The sequence below is a fragment of the Psammomys obesus genome, unplaced genomic scaffold, assembly GCF_907164565.1.
Source record: "Psammomys obesus unplaced genomic scaffold, mPsaObe1.curated_primary_1811, whole genome shotgun sequence".
Taxonomy (NCBI): Eukaryota; Metazoa; Chordata; class Mammalia; order Rodentia; family Muridae; genus Psammomys; species Psammomys obesus.
Window position 1 is genome coordinate 1,283,627 of NW_026590905.1, and position 19,412 is coordinate 1,303,038.

Consider the following 19,412-nt stretch of genomic DNA (forward strand, 5'->3'; position numbering starts at 1 on the left):
ATTCATTCATTCATTCATTCATTCATTCATTCATTCATTCATTCATTTCTGTGGTCCTGGGGGATGGTACCAGAGACTTGTGCAGGCTATACAAGTGCTCTGCCAATGGACAGAGACACCCTGGACCCTGATCAGGATCATTTGATGGATTATAAACTAGCCCTGTGATTTCATCCTGAGATTCAAGGCCAGTCTGCTTTGAAGCCTTCAGGAGGAATGATACCCACCCCAAACACACACCGTGGCTAACAGGTAGCTAGAAACTTCTCCTCCCGGAGAGTGTGCTTTGAGGTGCATGGACATTCCTAGGATTCTGACCCCTCCCACCCAAGGTCTTGGAGTGTCCAGCAGCCTGCCCACACCCACGCAGAGATCTCTGGAGGCCAGTCAAGGAAACAATCGTGTTTCATAGCAAGGCTTTCTTCCACCGAGGCTCCGCATTGTCCTCAAGCCCCGTGGTAGCTGGGAATGACAGTGACCACCACGAGCCGGGAGGTGACTCCCGGAGATCATCACATATTTTTGGTCAGGATTACATTACCGAGTTAAAGCCTAGCTCGGAGGAGCCTGGTGTCTAGAGGAAGTCTGTTTTACCTTGCTGGAGGCCCGTGGGTTGACATTTCTGCAGGGATGGCTGTGGGAAAAAGTTAAGGCCAATATCCAAGCAGGGCATGGTTATCTGGGGCTACTAGCTGAACACCAGAGGGTTTGTTTGTAAGAAAAAGAGGGTTTATTAGATGAGAGAACTCCTGCTCCTCTTTCTCATCCTCTCCTGCCTCCTCCTTTTCTCCTCCTGCTCTACTTCCTCCCTCTCCCCCTCTTCTCCCTTCTTCTAAATGAGGGGGGCTCTTGCTTTAACATTAGAAGCCTCTACTTTGCATGCTCCTTTAAGAATCCCTTTTCATTCATTTGTTCGTCTCTCGTCTAGTGGCTGCCCTTTACTGCCTGGCCTGTGAACGAATAACCTAGCTGTCCTGTTTTGGGCGGAGGAGCGTTGAGTATGGCCATGTGGCCCATTGTTTGGATGTTCTAGTTCTCTCTGCCAGCTACTACCCGGCAGCTCACCCATCCATTTCCCCAGGTTTCCTGTGTTTGCAGCATGGTCCTTTAATTGTACCTAGGAGATAAGCCACGCATAATATTTAGACTTCTGATTGCCGAGACAGAAGTCAGCAGGGACCGAGCAGGAAACCAGATCGGAGGATTAGATTCTAGGCCCGAACGAACGTTTTGCTTTCAAATAGCTTCGGTGCGTTCTCATTGACCCTTCTCTCCCTGGGCATTGTCAGAGAGAGGTGGAAGTCCAGTTTCACACTCAGATAAGAGTGTCCTTGGGAGAATGGAGATGTCTGGGGGAAGAGTCCCACCCATTTCACTGCAGCCAGGTCAAGGCGTGTGACATAAGCGACTACGTGACTTTAGAAGAATACACATTTTAAAAAGGTCTTCCTGTGACATTGCTGGATTCCAGGACATTCACAATGGCTTGGGGTGACCCTTGGCCCCATGGTGTGGCTGCTTAGCTTTCCACCAGCACTCATACCACCCTTGCCCTCTTGCAGGACATGGTGTGGGAGGAGGTATGATAGGACTGAGCTGGGATCTCCCTATTTCTTTCAAGTTCATCAGACTGGTTTTGTTCACTGGCTGCCCTACCATCCTGGAAGGGAGCAGTTGCCTTGGGGACCAGATAGATACTTGTTGGTCCCCAGGGGGTGCGTGTCCTTACCCAACTTTCAAATGTTCCCAAGGCAGAGCCTCACCTGGATTCAAAGCTGTGCACTTAGCCTGGCCCAGCACCACCTGTTACTGAGAACACCAATGAGGTGGCAGGTGGTAGGGGAGGGGGCCCCTGTTTCCTTTCTCCTGTGGACAGCAGGAATCACCCCGTGGCCTTTCAGGACCTCAGGCTGTTTGGACCCAGCATCAGCCCTGGATGTGGGCCCAAGTGGAGCTGTGGGACCTTCTCAGGGAAGCTTCCAGGCATGGGCTCTGCTGAGGAGAACCTAACCCTTGGCTCTGTGGGGTAGTGGGTGGCACGAGGCTCCTCCTTCATGGAACATGCGTTTTACAGAGTAATGGCAGAGAAGATTAGAGAGGGTGACACAAACACGCAGCTAGCAATTGGCAAAAGAGCACGGTGCCTGTTTCAGCCACTTTGCAGGCTTTGAGGATGGAGATTCCCCAGGCTGGGTAGAGACATTGGCAGGGCCTCTTCAGTAGGACCCTTGGAAAATGGAGTGGCAAAGGCAGGGTTGTGTAGGAGGAGTGTGTATAGAGTCTCCATCTACAAATGTATCAAAGTGGGTTGGGAGCTGGCCTTCCGAAGCTCAGTGCTGCCTGGCCACGCCATGTACAGATAGCTCGCCCCTCCTTCCCCCGGCCCTGAACAGGTTTCTGTGTTGGCTAGGTTAGGGGCAGGGATAGTCTTGGATTGACACTGAGTCAGGCTCTCTCTTTCTCTCATCTCCTTCATGGCTCCCCTGGTGTGAGGCTGTCCCCAGGCCCCTCCACATGCAGGGTCAGTGAGAGCTATGCTTCTAGGTACCCTCCGCTGTCCTTTCCGAGCGGAGCTCTACGCAGGCTTCCACGCCTTTTGCAGTTGGCCTGGCCCTGAGCATGGGAGTTGGGGGGGGCATGGAGCATGCTTTGGGCAAGAAGTGAGGGGCAGGAGCTCAGGACCGGAAGTTTCCAGTTCCTGAACATAGGCTGAAGTCAGCTTTGCAGTCATCTTCCTTAGTTGCCCCACTTATGTAAGGGGTCGTGGACCAGAGCTGACATCTTGTGGTTTGGGAGTGGAAACCAACTGACTTACAGTCCCTGGCCTGCACTCAGGTCTGATTGTCATGGGGTAAAAGGGCACCCAGGAGCGTTGGGAGAGGGGCACTCTGTTTTTATGTGTACCCAGCCTTGCCAACTTAGAGCCTTCCCCCCTCACCTCTTCTTCTGGGTCTTTCCAGGAGAGTGTCTTGTCACAGGCCAATCCCACTTCAAGAGCTTCGACAACAGATACTTCACATTCAGTGGGATCTGCCAGTACCTGCTGGCCCAGGACTGCCAAGACCACTCTTTCTCCATCATCATAGAGACTGTGCAGGTGAGCATGGCCAGGCTACCCGTGAGGAGGCCGAGGAGCCTCATGGTGGGAAGGCAGCATCTGGAGGCTTGAGCACCTGCCAGTGCTCAGGGGGGAGCCCTTCCTCCGGTCTTCAGTGGCCTCATGCAAACCCAGCCTGCCTGTCCCATCTTAGCCACTGGGAGGTGGCTGCCTTGTCACCCAGGAGCGTCACCCCCTTGGGTCTAGTCTGTGGCTTCCTAACTCTCTGCTCTTTGAAACTGAGGGCTGGGATTGGGATGGGTCCTCTCCTTTCTGAGTGCCATGGTATAGGCATGTACTCTCCAGGTAATGAAAGGAGGATGGGACATCTGTAGGACTTCTATCCTCGGGGACGGCCCTGATCGGGTTAATAGGCAGAAGGAAAAAGAGGAGCATTGCGCTTAAGGTTCATTGTTTAAAAGCCCATGCAAGGACGGGAAAGGCTGCGGTCAGGCATGGGCTTAGGACCTTCTTGCACACATTCTGGGCTCCCCACACTCACGGCATCTGTGAGGATGGAAGTGCGCATCTGTTTAAGGAGGTCCGCACACTCTAGAGCTGAGGCTGGGCCCTGCGCTGGTAGGGGCCGTGGTAAGGTCACTCTGTGTCTCCGCTTGTCAGTGCGCCGATGACCCTGACGCCGTCTGCACCCGCTCAGTCAGCGTGCGGCTGTCTGACCTGCACAACAGCCTCGTGAAGCTGAAGCACGGAGGGGGAGTGGCCATTGATGGCCAGGATGTTCAGATTCCCTTCCTGCAAGGTGAGCTCATGCCCTCACCCTCCATACTGTGTCATCTTCCTAACATACGTCCCTGCCCACTGAGGGCACCCACTTCTTTCCTGGGAACCTGATGAAGATTTGGTGGGGGAGGGTGGGGAGGTGTCCTGGGTGCCCCATCTCTGCAAGCCAAGGGGGCTTTCGGAAGTAGAGGTTGACCCAGCTGAGAGGTCAGGGGCGACTGTCAAATGGTCAGCTCGAAGGATGCTACTCTAGCCAAGCACCTTGTGAGAAAAACCCTCTTGTCCCAGGTCTTCACCCAGGTCGCAACAAATGACTCATCTCCAAAGCAGCTCTCCCATCTCTCTCCTCATGACTCCTGGGTCTCCTGTAGCCCATCGCCCTAGCCTGGCACACAGTGGAAAGACCTGGCGAGGGAGCACACTGTGTATTCACATGTGTTTCTGCTAAGTGTGGCTCCCAGGGAGCTGATGGATTCCTCCAGGGCAAGGCATAAGCGTCTCTCACATCTCCACCTGTCCGCAGCAGCAGCAGACTTTGCCACACTGAGCTTTGCGCGCGACGGCGTTGGTTAGCCAAGAGGGCTGTAATCCAGCCTGGAAGCCAGCAGGGGCCCAAGCATGCTCAAGGACCAGGCTTAGTGGATGTCATAGGCACCCTCTGTGGCTGTGATGGATCCAATCCAACTTGGGAGGAAAGGGTTTATTTCATCGGACACTTCCACCTCATAGTTTATCACGGAGGGCAGTCAAGGCGGGAACCGACGTGGGAGAAGGCTGCCCGCTGGCTTGTTCCCCAGGCTCATGTTCAGTGACTTTTCTTATGCCTCCCAGGGCCACCTGCTCAGTGGCAGCACTGCCCCTTTCACATCAATCGACAATCAGGAGAATATCACAGACATGCCTCCAGGCCAACGGCAGCCTTCTCTTAACTGAGTTTCCCTCCTCCCAGGCGACCCTAGTTGACAAAGGCAGAGTATTCCCCCAGCCCCAGGCTTGAGCCTGAAGTTAGGATGCAGGAGCTTCTGCTGCCCCCTTATGTCTATAAAGGGAATTACAGGTCATGGTAGACCAGCGGCTCCTTTGGGAATTTATTTGCCTCTGTCCACCAGTTTACCATTCCTCCAGATAGCTGCCCCATCCCCACCCCCACCCCAACCCTAGCCTCATGGACACCTATCTGCTTTTTACTCCTTGCTTGTTATTGCCATAATACTTTGAGGCATCACAAACCCACAACACACCCGTCACCCTGTCCTTCTGGCTTCCAGGTGACCTCCGCATCCAGCACGTGGTGATGGCTTCTGTACGCCTCAGCTACGGGGAGGACCTGCAGATGGACTGGGATGGGCGCGGGCGGCTACTGGTTAAGGTGGGGCCATTTCCAAGCTCCAGCCTCTTTGGAGCCTGACCCTCACAAAGTACCCCTTGTGCTCTCTGGGCAAAGTGGCTTTGTGTGGTAGGAGAAGAATTTCTTTCTCCTCACATCGTACACCCCCAGACCAGGGAACAGGCCTTTCTGTGTGGAAGAAGCTGATGTCTGTTTTCTGGTTGCTCCCTGTTGGTCCTGGGTTCTCCCTCTGGTGCTTGGGTTCTGGGCTGACCTCCAGAACGGCTGACAGTCCCCTGTAGGACCAGCAGCAAGGCAGAATGGCTGGCCAGTGTCCCCGGCTACAGCGAGGCCTTGAATCAAGGGGTGTCCCTGGAAAGTCACTGTGGGGGAGCAGCAAGGGAAGAACCAGATTGGGGTACCCATCTCAGACCCAGTGCCCTCCCATATGGCATCTGGAGAATGTGGAGTATTTCCCACATTCCTTACTGAGCCACCAGGCCAGTGCGTGTGTGGCCCGTGTCCTCTGGGTGGCTTTTCTAGTCAGATCGGACATTTCACTGGGTTTCCTGCTGGGCTTGCAGAGGCCCTGGCAGGTGAGTGGACCAGGAATTGCTCTCACGAGTGCTATTTCATGAGAGAGACAAGCCAGGAGACACCAAGAGCCACCAGCAGCCCCGACCCAGTCACAACAGAGCGAGGCTTCATTCTACAGCGAGGGTCCTTCTATTAGACCGTGGTACTCACTGTCTGGTCTCAGGGTGCCGTCATATTCTTAAAAATGACCGAGGAGGGTCCCTGAGATCTTTAGGAGATTATAGCCTACCGGTACTTGCCAGGTTAATGGTCAAATCAAAGCGGAACAAAGTGGCCCGTCCCAGCGCTGAGGAGGATGAGACATAGACAGGAGGCCAGCCTGGGCTACATAGTGACATTCAGCTAACCTGAGTTCTATAGCAAGATCCCAAACAAACAAACAAAAAATCAAAATCCCAAACACTAAAACCCCCCCAAAAAAAATCCCAAACACTTAAACCAGAGGCATTGAAACACGTATTAACTCACTTACAACATAATACTAACCCTTGTTACCTATCAGACATTTGTAAGTACTTTCTTTTGGAAAAATAAGCTCGTCGGGGACCAGGAAACAGCACCAGGCAGTAAGAGGAACGCCGTGGCTGCACAGGGCTGCAAATCTCTTTAACGATTCACTTAATAGAAGACAGCTGGGTTCTCGTACCTCCTTCTGCAATCAATCCACTACATAGTTCACATCACAGGGCCTTTGGAAAATTCCAGTGTGTACTTGGAAGACAATGGGAAGGGACAGACAAGAACCAAATCAGGCAACTTTGAAAATATTCAATCCCAAAGTTCCTCATGGGTCCTAAGAGACTACATTTTGAGAAACAGCATCCTCGGTCAGACCTAGGCTGCCTAGGGAGCTTGCCCTACACCTTGGGGTCCCTGCTCTCCAAAGTCCTTGGTGTAACTCCGTGGGGGGTATTGCAAGCTCCTGCGAGATGTTGTTCCTTCATTTCCATGTGGCTGTGCTCATTCTACCATTTTAGAGCCTCCATGAAAGGTCCAAACAAACTCTGTTTTTCTTTTGGAAAACCTATCAGCAAGCATAGAGCAGGGAGCAGGAAGAGCCGGGAAAGCCTCTTGCAGGCCCATTTCTAGTTAGATAATAAAGGGAGGACTCTGTTAGAACCAAGGTGACTTGAGGGGCAGGGGTGGTGTCAGTGTCAGTTGGTTAAAGACTTTGGGCTTCTGGTTCTGCTCACCAGGGCTCCAGGAAGTGCTTCCGGGGGCATTCTACCTTCCCAGCATCCACCATGGTGCAGGGTGGGTGCGTTGGCCCTGTGTGGTTTCTACCCTGGCACTTCCTGTCCTGGGCAGCTGCCTGCCTTTACCTCAGGTTGTTGTGTTCTTTGTCTCTCTCAAGAGAGGAAAGCTAGACTCTCGTCTGTGTAAATGGGCTGTAGGGTTCTCTTTGGGGATTGATCCGTTTAGCTAGGAAGAAGAGAAGAAAATACGACAAAGCCTCGGGACGAGGTCAGGTGACCTCGAGGCTCACGGGAGTATCCTACTGTTTGTTGGTTTTACTATACAAAAGTGCGTTTATGAGGAGCAGGAAGACATGGGGGACATTTGAAATGACTCCTGGGGCTTGGGGAGGAGCTGGCTGGAGGCAGGCAGACTGGGCTGCAAGGTGCTCAGGGGCCCTTATCCTCTTTGCACTTGTGTGTGCTGTTCATGCCTTGACCCCAGGTAGTGGGGAAATGGTCAACCAGTTCAGGTAAATAAGCTTAGATGGCTACCACGCAGGCCAAGTTCAGCCTCAGCAGAGTCCTATGGAAGAGGACCCGGGACTGTTCCCAGTGCGCCAGAACTGTCACAGAGCAGAGGCCTGTTTCAAATAGTGTCTTCTCAAAGTGTCCTGAGCTCAGACACTGTAGGGGCTGTGTCCCTGGGAACACCCTCTCTTCCAGCCCGTGACCGTGCTGTCCCCTGAGACAGGCCAAGAGGACATGGGGGGGGGGCACGTTCCGAGTGGGGGATAGTAGTAATGGAAGGCAGGTGGGAGAGGCAAGGGGGACTTTGGGGAGTCTGAGGGTACCTGATGCATCTAAGAATGGAAGGAGAGAAAGATGCTGAGAAGTGGGAGGGGCAGGATGAAGGCGTGTCACTTGTTGCCACATTGCTCACGTGGCCTTGACAGTCTGTGCCATGTTTTATCTGGCACCGGGAGAAAACCCATTGCGTGGTCATTTATTTATTTATTTATTTTATTCATCCAACCTATTCATTCAATTTGTCAAATATTAGGGAGTCCCAGCGAACTTCCTGTGTTGTAACCCTCTCCCTCAAGGGAAAGGTGCTGGGAGGCAGGGCCTCTGGGCAGGGAGGGTACAACCTTATGAATGTGATTAATGGCTTTCTAAAGGAGCTCCAGGGAGCCAGCCAGCCCCTCTGCCATGAGCCATGTAGCAAGATGCCCCTGCCAGTCACTGCATCTGCTGGTGTTTGACCTTGAGTTCCTAGCTTTCCTAACCTTCCGATGGTGCAGTTTCTCTTGTTGATAACCCTACCAGTCTATGGCATTTTGTCACAGTAACCTGAATAGGAGATAGACACCATCCTGTTTTAGATGATGAAGGTACAACAGTGAGACAGAGCAGGCAAAATGCTTGCCTCATTTAGTTTAAATTCTGAGAGAGGCAGATAATAAAGCAAACAAGGCTATTTTATCGCATGTTATAATAGAGCCTGAGGAGAGAAATAAAGTATGGGTGGGGCAGGAGGGGTCAGGGCGGTTTGGTTTTAAGCAGGGAAGTCAGGCAAGACCTCAGTGCCTAGTGTATGTGACGCTTGGCATTTGTAAAACAGACGAGGACGCTCCACCCTGCCCACCTTTCTTACTTACATTCAAGTCTGTGGCTCCGGAACCTTCCTTACACTAAGTCACACCTGGGAACTGGAAGGGGCTCCCAGAGATGACTCCAGGGGTCCAGGCCTAACCCACAAGGCTTTGGAATATAGGGGTAGGAGGGGTGTCACCTGGTTTCATCAATTACCCACAGAGCTAGAGTTGGACCCTTGGGTCTTCTACCTCTTCTGCACTGTTGAATCCGGCAGTGTCCCAGCTGTTCTGGAGAAGGGCTGCCTTCACTCCATTGCTTGGTCTGAATGTGTACTCTGGCTCGGCCCTGAGGTCTGATGAGAGTGAGTGATGGGGCTGGAGTGTGAGCCCCGCTTCCTCCCCTGTGTCCTCAGCAGGAGTTTAGAAGACAGGTATCTCTTCTGGATGCCAGGCACATGCTCCTGGGGCCTTGGGCTGCACCCAGCTTGGCTGCCATGCCCAGTTGTGACCAATACCTGTTCAGTGAACAGTTTATACTTCATCCCATCGTTGCTTTGACTGTGTCTGCTGATAGACATGGATATTGGGAGCATATGGGTCTGGTAGATTCAACCTGCTTGCTCTTCCCAGCCCTGCCACTGTCTCTGGGACCTTAAGCAAGTCCCTTTTCCTCTCCAGGCTTCTACTGAGCCTACTAAAGTGACTAAATAAATCTTAAACCCCCCCTGGCTGACTCTTCTCTGATTGATGTCAGAAGAGCAAGGACGGAGCTGGTATCATGCACTATATAGTTTGCGGTTTCCCTCTTGTTTGCAGAGCTTAGTTGTCGTCGATATTTATTTTTTTACCTGGAGAGTTTTTTTTTTTAATATTATTTTAATGACCTCATTAGCTAAGTGAAACCACCGCTGCACTGGGAGACAGCTGCTCTACAGCCTGGCTTCTTCTTACAGTTGTCCCCAATCTATTCTGGGAAGACCTGTGGCTTGTGTGGGAATTATAATGGCAACAAGGGAGATGACTTCCTCACTCCGGCGGGCCTGGTGGAGCCCCTGGTGGTGGACTTTGGAAACGCCTGGAAGCTTCAAGGGGACTGTCCGGACCTGCACAGACAACACAGTGACCCCTGCAGCCTGAACCCACGCTTGAGTATTTGAGCCCTGGGGTCTCCCATGTTCCAGGCATTCAGGGGGGACAGCATACTCTGGGGGAGAGGGAGACAGAGCAATTGATCCAGATTTTGACCGTTGGCACCTGATACCTACATCTGGCTCATTTCCTTTCCAAAGTTTGTTTATTGAACACCCTCCATGGAGGAAATGAGAGAGAGAGAGAGAGAGAGAGAGAGAGAAGAATATTGTGTCGTTTCTGGCCTGGGAAAGGTCCCAGTCTAGACCAGCAGTGGGGCGGGAGGTCAGAGTTGAATTATTGTGCAAAAGATGCGCTGCAGGGGCCCGGTGCAGACACAGGGCTGCAACCAGCTCTGCCCTCATTAGCTTCTCCCACTCTGCCTACAGTCAGTGGGGGTTTGGGAAACGCAGTTTTACTTGTAAACTGAGTCAAACACAGGGCAGTAAATTGGCTACAGAAGGCAAAGCCAGATAGATTTGTTTTTGCAACAACTGTTGACAGAAAAGAGAGCTGGGTTCTGCTCCTGGGTGGGGATGGAGGTGGGGTGGAGAAGTGGGGGTGGGGGTATGGGTGTGAGATTCCCCTGTGGCTGGCCCCAGGCCCATGGCAGGGTCCTCTCTTATTCTGCCCTGTCTCTTCTCTCTCTGTCTCTCTCAGCCGGGTTTGCGGAGGAGGCATGCGCGCTCCTGACTTCTTCCAAGTTCGAGGCCTGCCACCGCACAGTCAGCCCTCTGCCCTACCTGCAGAACTGCCGCTATGATGTTTGCTCCTGTTCCGACGGCCGGGAATGCCTGTGTAGCGCAGTGGCCAACTACGCTGCCGCGTGTGCCGGAAAAGGCGTGCACATCGCGTGGCGGGAGCCAGACTTCTGCGGTGAGAGCCCCATAACCACTTAACCTCCTCCAGACAACAGACCCAAACTCTTGACACCTTGCGGGGCTGGGTCCACCTGCCCTTTCCTAAGGTACTTCCTTTGAATTATTTCATTTGGTAACAGGCCCCAGCGACAAACCTGGGCCTGTGGCTCGTTTGCAGCCATTTCTCCTGCCTTCTGCTACTGGCCTGTGGTGGGGTGGGTTCCTACCGTAAAAGTAAGTTGGAACCTGTTATCAGAATCGGTGGAACCTTGCAGTGAGCCTGGGTCTAGCTGAGATTACCTGTAACTGCTGCCACCTAGTGTTTATTCCTTGTATGGGCAAGCCGTGGAGCGAGTTTGGAACGCAGGAATCCTTTGTTGATAATTTCAGGAAACACATCCGTGGGACCTGGCCCACGTTTTTGGCACCGTATAAAGTTATGTAACGTTGAATAATGCCATTGTTCTAGTTGGCTTTGCATCTGTTCTCTGCTGTGGTAGGTTCCTGCCATCAGAGCTGGCCTCTGTTCCTGGACTGTGGTCCCTGGGCAGTCAGACCCTGCTAGCTGCTTTGTTGTTTTCCCTTCTGGGGACAGTTGGTTAGTGACCAGACTCGAACAATTAGGAGATGGAATAGCCTCCTTTTGAGACCTCCCTCGGAGGTGCCCACCGATCACACTGAGTGAAAGGATGAAGGGTAGGGACAACAGAGAAGGCCGCTCTGGGGAGGTGTTCTTGACCGAAGTTTTATAAAGGTGCTTTTGTGGCAGTAGCAGAGGAGGAGTGTGAGGCAGATGGTCTGGGAGAGCAAGGAAGGCGGAACCTGACTTTTAGGGTGAGGTAGGCGGGTTCAGAGATTGCAATGGCCTTCCCAGTAGAAGCAGGGAAACATATAGTAGTTAGGAAAAGTGTGTGTGGGGGAATAACATTATGCATTTGAAGAGGCGTACATGTGTCAGCCTTGGTGTCTCAACAGCTTGTGCTTGGAGTCTAAGCAGTCTCCTCCAAAAAGGGATGGATGGTGAAAGATGGCGTGAAGGGGACACCCTGTGCCCATCTCTTCCCTCTATCCCGCAATGGTTTCTGAAAGTTCACCTGTGGTTTAGCAGCTCTGTGACCCCATGCCCTTCACTTAGTGACTATGAACATGTTTCCTTCTTAGTGTCTGCTTTCTAGCACCTGGGGACCCAACTAGTCAGTGGTGTGCTGTTTATGAATATGCCATTGTTACCCACCAGTGTTAGGAATTCTGCACTAGCTGTATGCCATGCGATGGTATCAGAAGGCTGTGCTAACGGGGGACATTCTCCCTGAAGGTCAAGAGCCCTTGGCAACATTCCTTCCTCTCTTAGGAGCAGTTGTTCCTTATCTCCACAGAAGAGAACATGGTCAGTGAGCTGACCTGGCCCTGTAGTAACAGGAGTGATTCAGTTAAGAAGTTCTGACCCCTGAGCCTTTCTGACATAGCTGCAAGTGCTGGCTGGCAGAAAGGAGGGGTTCAAGGACAAGAGGAAGTTGTCTCTGTGCGTTATGTGACTGGTGGCCTTGGCTTCTTTCTCTGAGGCCAAGGAGAGTGGACCAGATCCCTGTGTTCTGGCCTCTACCTTTTTCCTCTTAGAGGGGAGCCCAGGCTTACTGTCTCCTGGACCTCTTTCTTCTTTCTCTAGAGATGGAAAGAGCTCCCAAACCATTGCCTCCACTCAGAAGCATGTTATTGGGGGCAATCAAGGGACAAGAATATGCCATGCCACTGCTCTGTGTAATGTCCAAAAGAGACTCAGGAACAGCATACACAATTTTGTCCTTGTAAAATGGCTGCTTCCTTTGGGAAGATAGGACCCTAGGCTCCCAGAAGGCAAGGACCAAGTCTTTTCATCTACATTCCTGAGCCTTGCCTGGCCCTGGCACATACATACTTCTCAGCCAAACTGAGGTGTGCCTGGTTTCTTTCTGGGAAGAAGGCTCGAGGAGAAACTCAGTGCCAGTTCCAAAGACACTCTGCCGGAGGAGAGGGGTGCTCCTGACTCCAGTGGCTCTTTATTGGATGGAAAGTACCCTTGCCTTTGCACATGGGGTGGATTGAAAGGAGCTGCTGCCTTTGTGGGCTAGCTTGCCCAGAGTCACCCTGCCTTCACTCCATACATTCATCCAGGGTCCCAGCCTCTCCTCTCCTCCAGAGGAAAGCAAGTCAGTGTCTCATGTGATTAGGGGATCTGCTGCTGGCTTCAGATGCAAACCTGAAGTGGAGAGGGTCTCTTCAGAAGTTCATAGCCAGGGGTGACTCTTATGGCTTCTATGGAATGTTCTGTCTGTGGAGAATCTGCTAGAGAAAGGGAGTATCACCAGGAAAGAAGGCTCAGTTGCTCTTGGGGAGACTGAGCCCAGAGCCCAGCTCTCATTTCCCGAGCAGCAGCCCATGGGCAAGAGTAAGGAGCTCCCCTCACCTCCCTGTTCTTCTTACCCTTCCACTAAAGACTTTCATCATCACAGTGTGTTTATTAGACAACAGGTTGTCTGAGAAACACGTTGGCCACAGTTCAGGAAGGGAGGGTTAGGCCCTCTGAGGCTGAGATCTTTCTCTGGAATACCTCTCCCAGCTTGAGCCTGCTAAACTGGGTGACAATGGCAGCGAACACCTGTGACCTGTTGGCTCACCTAACCTCCAAAAAGACCCTGAGGGTCATTCCGCTGAGGATGGTGCTCAGAGTTCCATGCTAGCTAGTGGTGGAGCTGGGATTTGAACCTGGGGACACGGGATCCAGAGCCCATGCTCTTGTTCCACATAGCCGTACATTATTTCTCATTTCTGTTTGAAAGCCCCAGTGTGTGTGTATGTGTATGTGTGTGTGTGTGTGTGTGTGTGTGTGTGTGTGTGTGTGTGTGTGTGTGGTTGGGGTGAGGGCTGTGAGCTGATGGAGGCTGCTCATTTTGCTGGGGGTAGGCTTGTAATGTGTACATCCTGAAAGGGACCGTTCCCTTCTTGAAGTGTGATGGGTAAGAACATGAGCTTTAGGGAGATAGAGAGCTGGGCTCAGATCTCAGTTCTGATCCCAGAGAAGCCAGATCCTTAAGCCATTTAGCTCAAGTGTTGGCTTCTACGGGTAAGAGCAGAGGAAGGGAGGTGGCAGGAGCTAACTCTTGAGGAGCGGAGCAACAGGTGCTCGGAGGTAGCCATCATTGTCCTTATCACCATGGAGATGCTCCTGCCCATCACTCCCAGTTCTTCTAGATGTTTAAATACACCAGGGCTTCAGTGTTCTGGACTCGGAGAACTCAGAGGCAAGGAAAGCCTCCTTCATACTAGGAAAGAGAGAAAAATGTGTGCATCCCTGATTTCTTTCCATGTATATTTTCATGCCTGAAGATACACTTTTGCTCAGAGTGGGAAGGGCTGGTTGAGGCCGTTTGGATGTGGCGGTGGTCCCAGCCGCGAGGTGTGACTCCGTAGCTGATGGCCTCCCTCTGTCTCCTGTCTCCAGCTCTGGACTGCCCCCGGGGCCAGGTGTTCCTGCAGTGTGGCAATGCCTGCAATCTGACCTGCCGCTCCCTCTCCTACCCGGATGAAGAGTGCAGCGAAGTCTGTCTTGAGGGTTGCTTCTGCCCCCCAGGGCTCTACCAGGATGAACGAGGGGACTGCGTGCCCAAGGCCCAGTGCCCCTGTTACTACGATGGTGAGCTCTTCCAGCCTGCAGACATCTTCTCAGACCGTCATACCATGTGGTAAGCTCGGACAGACGGCCAGGCTGTGAGCCTGAATGCCTGGGAGGGCAGACCTGGACAGGAAAATGGTTCTTCAAACCCCCTTTTTTAAGGATGGGTAAACTGAGGCCTCAGAGGGAACTGGCTTTTCCAGACTCGCATACCAAGGCGGAAGCAGAGCTGGGAGTCCTCTCAGGCCTTCCGTGTCTATGCGATGTAAGCAGTGACATCTCTGCGCCAACAGTGGGAATGCTTGAGCTTTGCTGCCCACTCTCCTGTGCTAGGCCCACCTTTCTCTTTTCTAGAATGGAAAATGGAGGCGCCCACTGTCCCCTCTTCTCAGATTCTTTCTAATGTATACAGGCACTTGAGTAAGAAAATTATGGCATAGCAGCCTCACCTTCTGTTAGTGTGTTTTGAGTTGCTAACCGGATACTGGAGATTTGATCTTTTATAGAGTAAGACGTATCTTTTGGATTCTGGTTCTGGAGGCTGAATGAAAGGTCCAGGCTCTTGAAAGGTGCTGCCTCTGGAGAGGGTCTCATGAGCATGTGTGAGACATAGGCGGTGGTACATGAAGTGGCTTCACCTTTTAACCACTCTTTCTCCCAATAACATCCAGTCCTTTGAGGCTAACCCATTCCTGTCTACAGATGATGTGTCTGTTAGATCTTCCTCCAGCTCTTCTGCAGGGAGGATGGAGTTAGGGTCAGGAACTGGTACACTGCACAGGAGGACTGATTCTTCTGCAGTAGGCACAAGGCCCGTGGAGGAGTTTTGAACAGGAAGTGAAGAAGAGAAAGTGTAGCTCCAGGGAGTGGGTTCTGGAGGGTGTGGTAGAAATGCTGACAACACTGACCTGAAGACTGGACCAAGCCACCGGGGATTGGAGAGCAGGGCCTGAAGCTAGAGGCTCTGGAGATGTGACTTTACCAGCAGATGTTGGAGGGCAGGAGGAGGCACTGCAGGTGCTCAGGACTCTGACCCTGGCCGCCTCCAGGGTGGTGATGCCACATGGGAAGAGGGCTCCTTGGAAGTGCAGAGGTTCCAAGAAGATGTCTGGATGAATGGATGAACCTAATAGCTTAACTTTTGGGGGTTGGAATTTGAGAACTCCTGTAGCTCCGAGGTTAATGGAAGTCACTAGGAAGCCTGGCCCAGAGCACAGGAGAGGACTGAATCCAGAGTGTGGGGACCAGTCGGAGGGAGGAGGAGAGGATCCTGGAAGACAGGGCAAGGATGGAAAGGGCAGAACCAGGAAGTACAATGTCACCTAAGTGGAAGGAAGAACAGTTCCTTCGTGGCCGTACCAAAAACCATGGATGCCTGAATCTTTCATCTGAAAGAGCACCACACCTGTTTTAAGGTCTGCATACATCCTCCTGTGAACATAAGTCATCTCTAGATGGCGCTCGGCACCTACAGTGACAAAGTCTGTGAATTTTCTTGTCCCAAGGCTCTGCTTAGGCAGTCCAGGGAACAAGGGCTGCCATGTTCAGCGCTGACACAATTCCTTTTCTTTTGGATATCTTCCATCCATAATTGCTTGATTGTGTGGATGTAGATCCCAGGTGCACAGAAGGCACAACACCCGCTGTTGGCTGGATCTTTTTGGTCTTAGCCCTGTCAAAGGTTTGCTTGGCAATGCTTTTCAAGAGTTTCCCTCCGTGGTCGTAAAACAACACTATTGGGAAAGTAGGGCTTGCTTCTTCCATTGCCATTTTTTTTTTTATTGTGATAAGAAAGATGTAAAATGATGGACTGGGTAGACGGTTCAGCAATTGACGTGCTTGCTGTGCGAGTCTAAGGACTGGGGTTGGGATCACCAGAATCCGTGTAAATTCTGAATAGACATGATCTATAATTACAGCTCAGAAGTCAGAGACAGGGGATATCTGGATGCGATTAGCTAGAAAAACCAGCCAGGCTGGAGAGCTCTAGACGGAGAAAGGCCGTCTCAGTGAATAAGGAAAGCAATCAAGAATGATCCCGACTTCACCCTCGGGCCTCCACACATGCACTCACATGTGCACATGCAGCCACACATGTGTGTTTACATACATGCAAAATTTGCATGCACATACAGACCAATAGGGAAAAAAAAAGAACCCTGAAAATTGCCATTTGATTCCCTCAGGTATAACAGCAGCATTGAGTACATTTACAAATTGTGTGACCAACTTGTCCTCACCTATCTCTAGAACTTTCATGTCGCTGAAACTGTCCATTAAATAGGGACTCCTCATTGCGCCTCAGCCTAGTAATAGCCACTTGACTAGTTATGAACGTGACTGGTCTAGATATCCCATGTGAGTGTGGAGGCCCCTAACACCCATCCTTTGTGTCTGGCTTTTTTTTTTTTTTTTTAAATTTTTTGGCTTATTTCACCTATGTTAATGTTTTCAAGGATCACTCTTGTTGCTGCATGTATTCTAAAGCTCGTTCCTTAATGACTGTATATACGTGCTGCCCTTTGCTTATCCTTTCATCTGTTGGTGGACACTTGGCTGCTTGTGCCTCTTTGCTGTTGTGAATAATGCTGCCATGAACATTGGTGTTTAAGCATCTGAGTGTGTGCTTCAGATTTGGGGGTGATATGTATTCCTGATTGCAGCTGCTGGCTCATATAGTAATTCTGTTTAGCTTTTTAAAGAACTACCAAACTATTATTTTGCTGAGACTGCGGCATTGAAATTCCCACCAGCAATGGACCAGTGTAATCATTTTGCTACAACTTCCCCATCACCTCTTATTTTCCTTCTCCTGTCCTTCTCTTCCTCCTCTTCCTCCTTCTCCTCCTCTTCTCTCTTTGTATGTGGTGTGTGTGTGTGTGTGTGAGTATAGGTACGTCTGTGTTACAGAACATACGTAAAGGTTAGAGGATAGCCTCTTGTGGTTTCTAACATATGACAAACCAGCTGCCCCGTTAGCATTTGGGGAAGCTCCCGTCTTCTTCCCGCTCCCCATCTCTCCATGGGTGTATAGGGATTACAGGTGTGCTAACTGTGTCTGGCTTTATGTGGGTTCTGGGGCTTCAAATCCAGGTCCTTACGCTTATATTACAGGGTGCTTTGCCCACGGAGACATCTCCCCAGATCCCCCTTTCTAACAGTTCTCTTTTTAGGTATGATGTGGTATCTCATTGTGCTTTTGATTTGCAAATCTTTAATGACTGATGATCTTGAATATCTTTTCATGCACCCACTGGCTACTTCTAGATTTTTAAAAACATGTCCACTTGAATCTTGCAGCCATTTTTGAATTTGGTATTTTGTTTATTTTGTTATTAAAGATCTTTGTATATTCTGTGCTGTTTTCCCCCATTCTGTTGTTAGTGCCTTTTGATGCAGGAAATGTTTCAACTTTGATATAATCAATTTATCTATTCTTTTAATTTATTCCTTATGGTCCTATGTTATAGCAATGAAATCAGTGCCAAGTTCCAAGCCATGAATATTTACCCTGATGATCCCATCTAAGACTTTATTAATGTTTAGATCTTTGATCCATTTGGCGCTCACGTTTTGTGTGTGGTGTGAGGTTGGAGCCCAGCTTCATTCTTTCCCAGATGGAACTCCAGTTTCCCGGCACTGCATAGATTCCTTTCCATGTCTTGGCATTGGTGTAGAAATTCAATTGACCGTCTAGGCGACGGTTGACTTCTGAGCTGTTTATTTAGCTGCTCTGTATACCTGTCTGTCTGCCAGTCCATACTGTTGTAATTACTATAGCTTCACAATAGGTTTGGAACCAGAAACTGTGGCTCCTCCAACTTTTTTTTTTTTTGTCAAGACTGTTTTGCTGTTCAGGGTGCTTTGAAGTGCCATGTAAATTCTGGTTGTAGTGTCTGTTTCTTCGGAAACTGCCCTTGGGGTTTGGTTGGGATGCTTTTAATCCGTAGGCTATGCCTAGAGCCTTGTCACCCTACGATAGTGCCTTCTAATCCACATGCAGAGGTTGGCTACTAGGTCTTCAGTAATGTTTGTCCTAAGCAATGTTTTGTAGTTCCTCAGGGTGTCTTATTAGTGTGTATTAATTGTGCTAAGTCCCAAGGCTGGCTGGGACATTTTCACGTGTGCACATGCTGGACTTTGAAGATGCACATCTCCTTTTTACTTCTCTTTCTCCCCCCCCCATCAAATCCTATTCTTCCCTAACAGTCCCCTTTCTGCTCCCATGTCCTCTTTACAGATTCCACACACGAGAGCAAACAGTCCGCTTGTGTCTCTGAGCCCAAGATAACTTCACTTCACACACAGTTCCCCACAAAAGATATGAATTTATTCTTTGTCATGGCTGAATATGCTTCATCATGAATGTGCCCTACATTTTCTTTCCCTGTCCATCCACTGACACACTCAGGCTGATGCCGTAACCTGACTGTTAGGAGAAGCACTGTGTAGATATCTCTGTGGAATGCTGGCTCTGGATCCTTCAGAGATTTAGTGCAGGGTTGGTACCACTGTAAAATACACAATGGTCAGAGAGTGTGTAATCTCTCTTTTTTTCTCCACATCTTCACTACATCTGTTTTTCTTTTTGGCCTTTTTGGGACGGGGTCTCACTTTGTAGTTCAGGCTGGCTTGTAGCTCAGTCTGTAGCTCCCAAATGCCTCTAGTTCATGGCAGTCCTCCTGCCTCAGCTTCTCAAGTGCCAGGAGTACGGGGATGAGGCACCTGCCTGGCTTCACCAGCATTACCATGCTGACTGGGGTGAGGTGGACTCTCAGTGTAGTTTAAACTCACATTTCCCTTGTGGCTAAAGAGGCGGAACGTTTTTCATGTATTTATTGGATGTTTGTGTCTCTTTTGAGATCTGTTTGCATGTTCTTTGCCCATTTGTTACTTGGATTGTTTGTTCAGTTACTGTTTAGTGTTTTGGGGTTCTTTATATATCCTGTCAGATGTGTATCTGGTAAAGCTTATCTCCCACTCTGCAGGGATCACTCTGTTAACTCTTTGCTGTGTAGAAACTTAAAAAGATTACTTCGCATGTGCTCACATGTATGTGTTTGTGTGTGTGCTCATGTCTCTGTGTGTGTATGCTCACGTGTGTATATGTGTTTGTGTATGCACTTACTTGTGTTGGGTGGGAGTGACCTCAGTTTTGGGGAAATGGTGTGTAAGAGCCTTTGGGTTTAAAGAGAGCAATGGACCATAAGATTCACAGATGGCCATTAGGCTGGAGAAGA

At 50.6% G+C, this 19,412-nt stretch overlaps 1 protein-coding gene across 1 annotated transcript in view; it reads left to right on the top strand.

Annotated features, from left to right (window-relative positions):
* Positions 1-19,412, top strand: part of Vwf (von Willebrand factor) — a 129,505-nt gene that overhangs the window by 41,286 nt on the left and 68,807 nt on the right. Inside the window, exons 11-16 of the mRNA XM_055609420.1 lie at positions 2,961-3,097; positions 3,719-3,857; positions 5,107-5,207; positions 9,489-9,684; positions 10,324-10,539; positions 14,002-14,242. Of these exons, the coding sequence (XP_055465395.1) occupies positions 2,961-3,097; positions 3,719-3,857; positions 5,107-5,207; positions 9,489-9,684; positions 10,324-10,539; positions 14,002-14,242 (1,030 nt within the window). The remainder of the gene's footprint in view (positions 1-2,960; positions 3,098-3,718; positions 3,858-5,106; positions 5,208-9,488; positions 9,685-10,323; positions 10,540-14,001; positions 14,243-19,412) is intronic.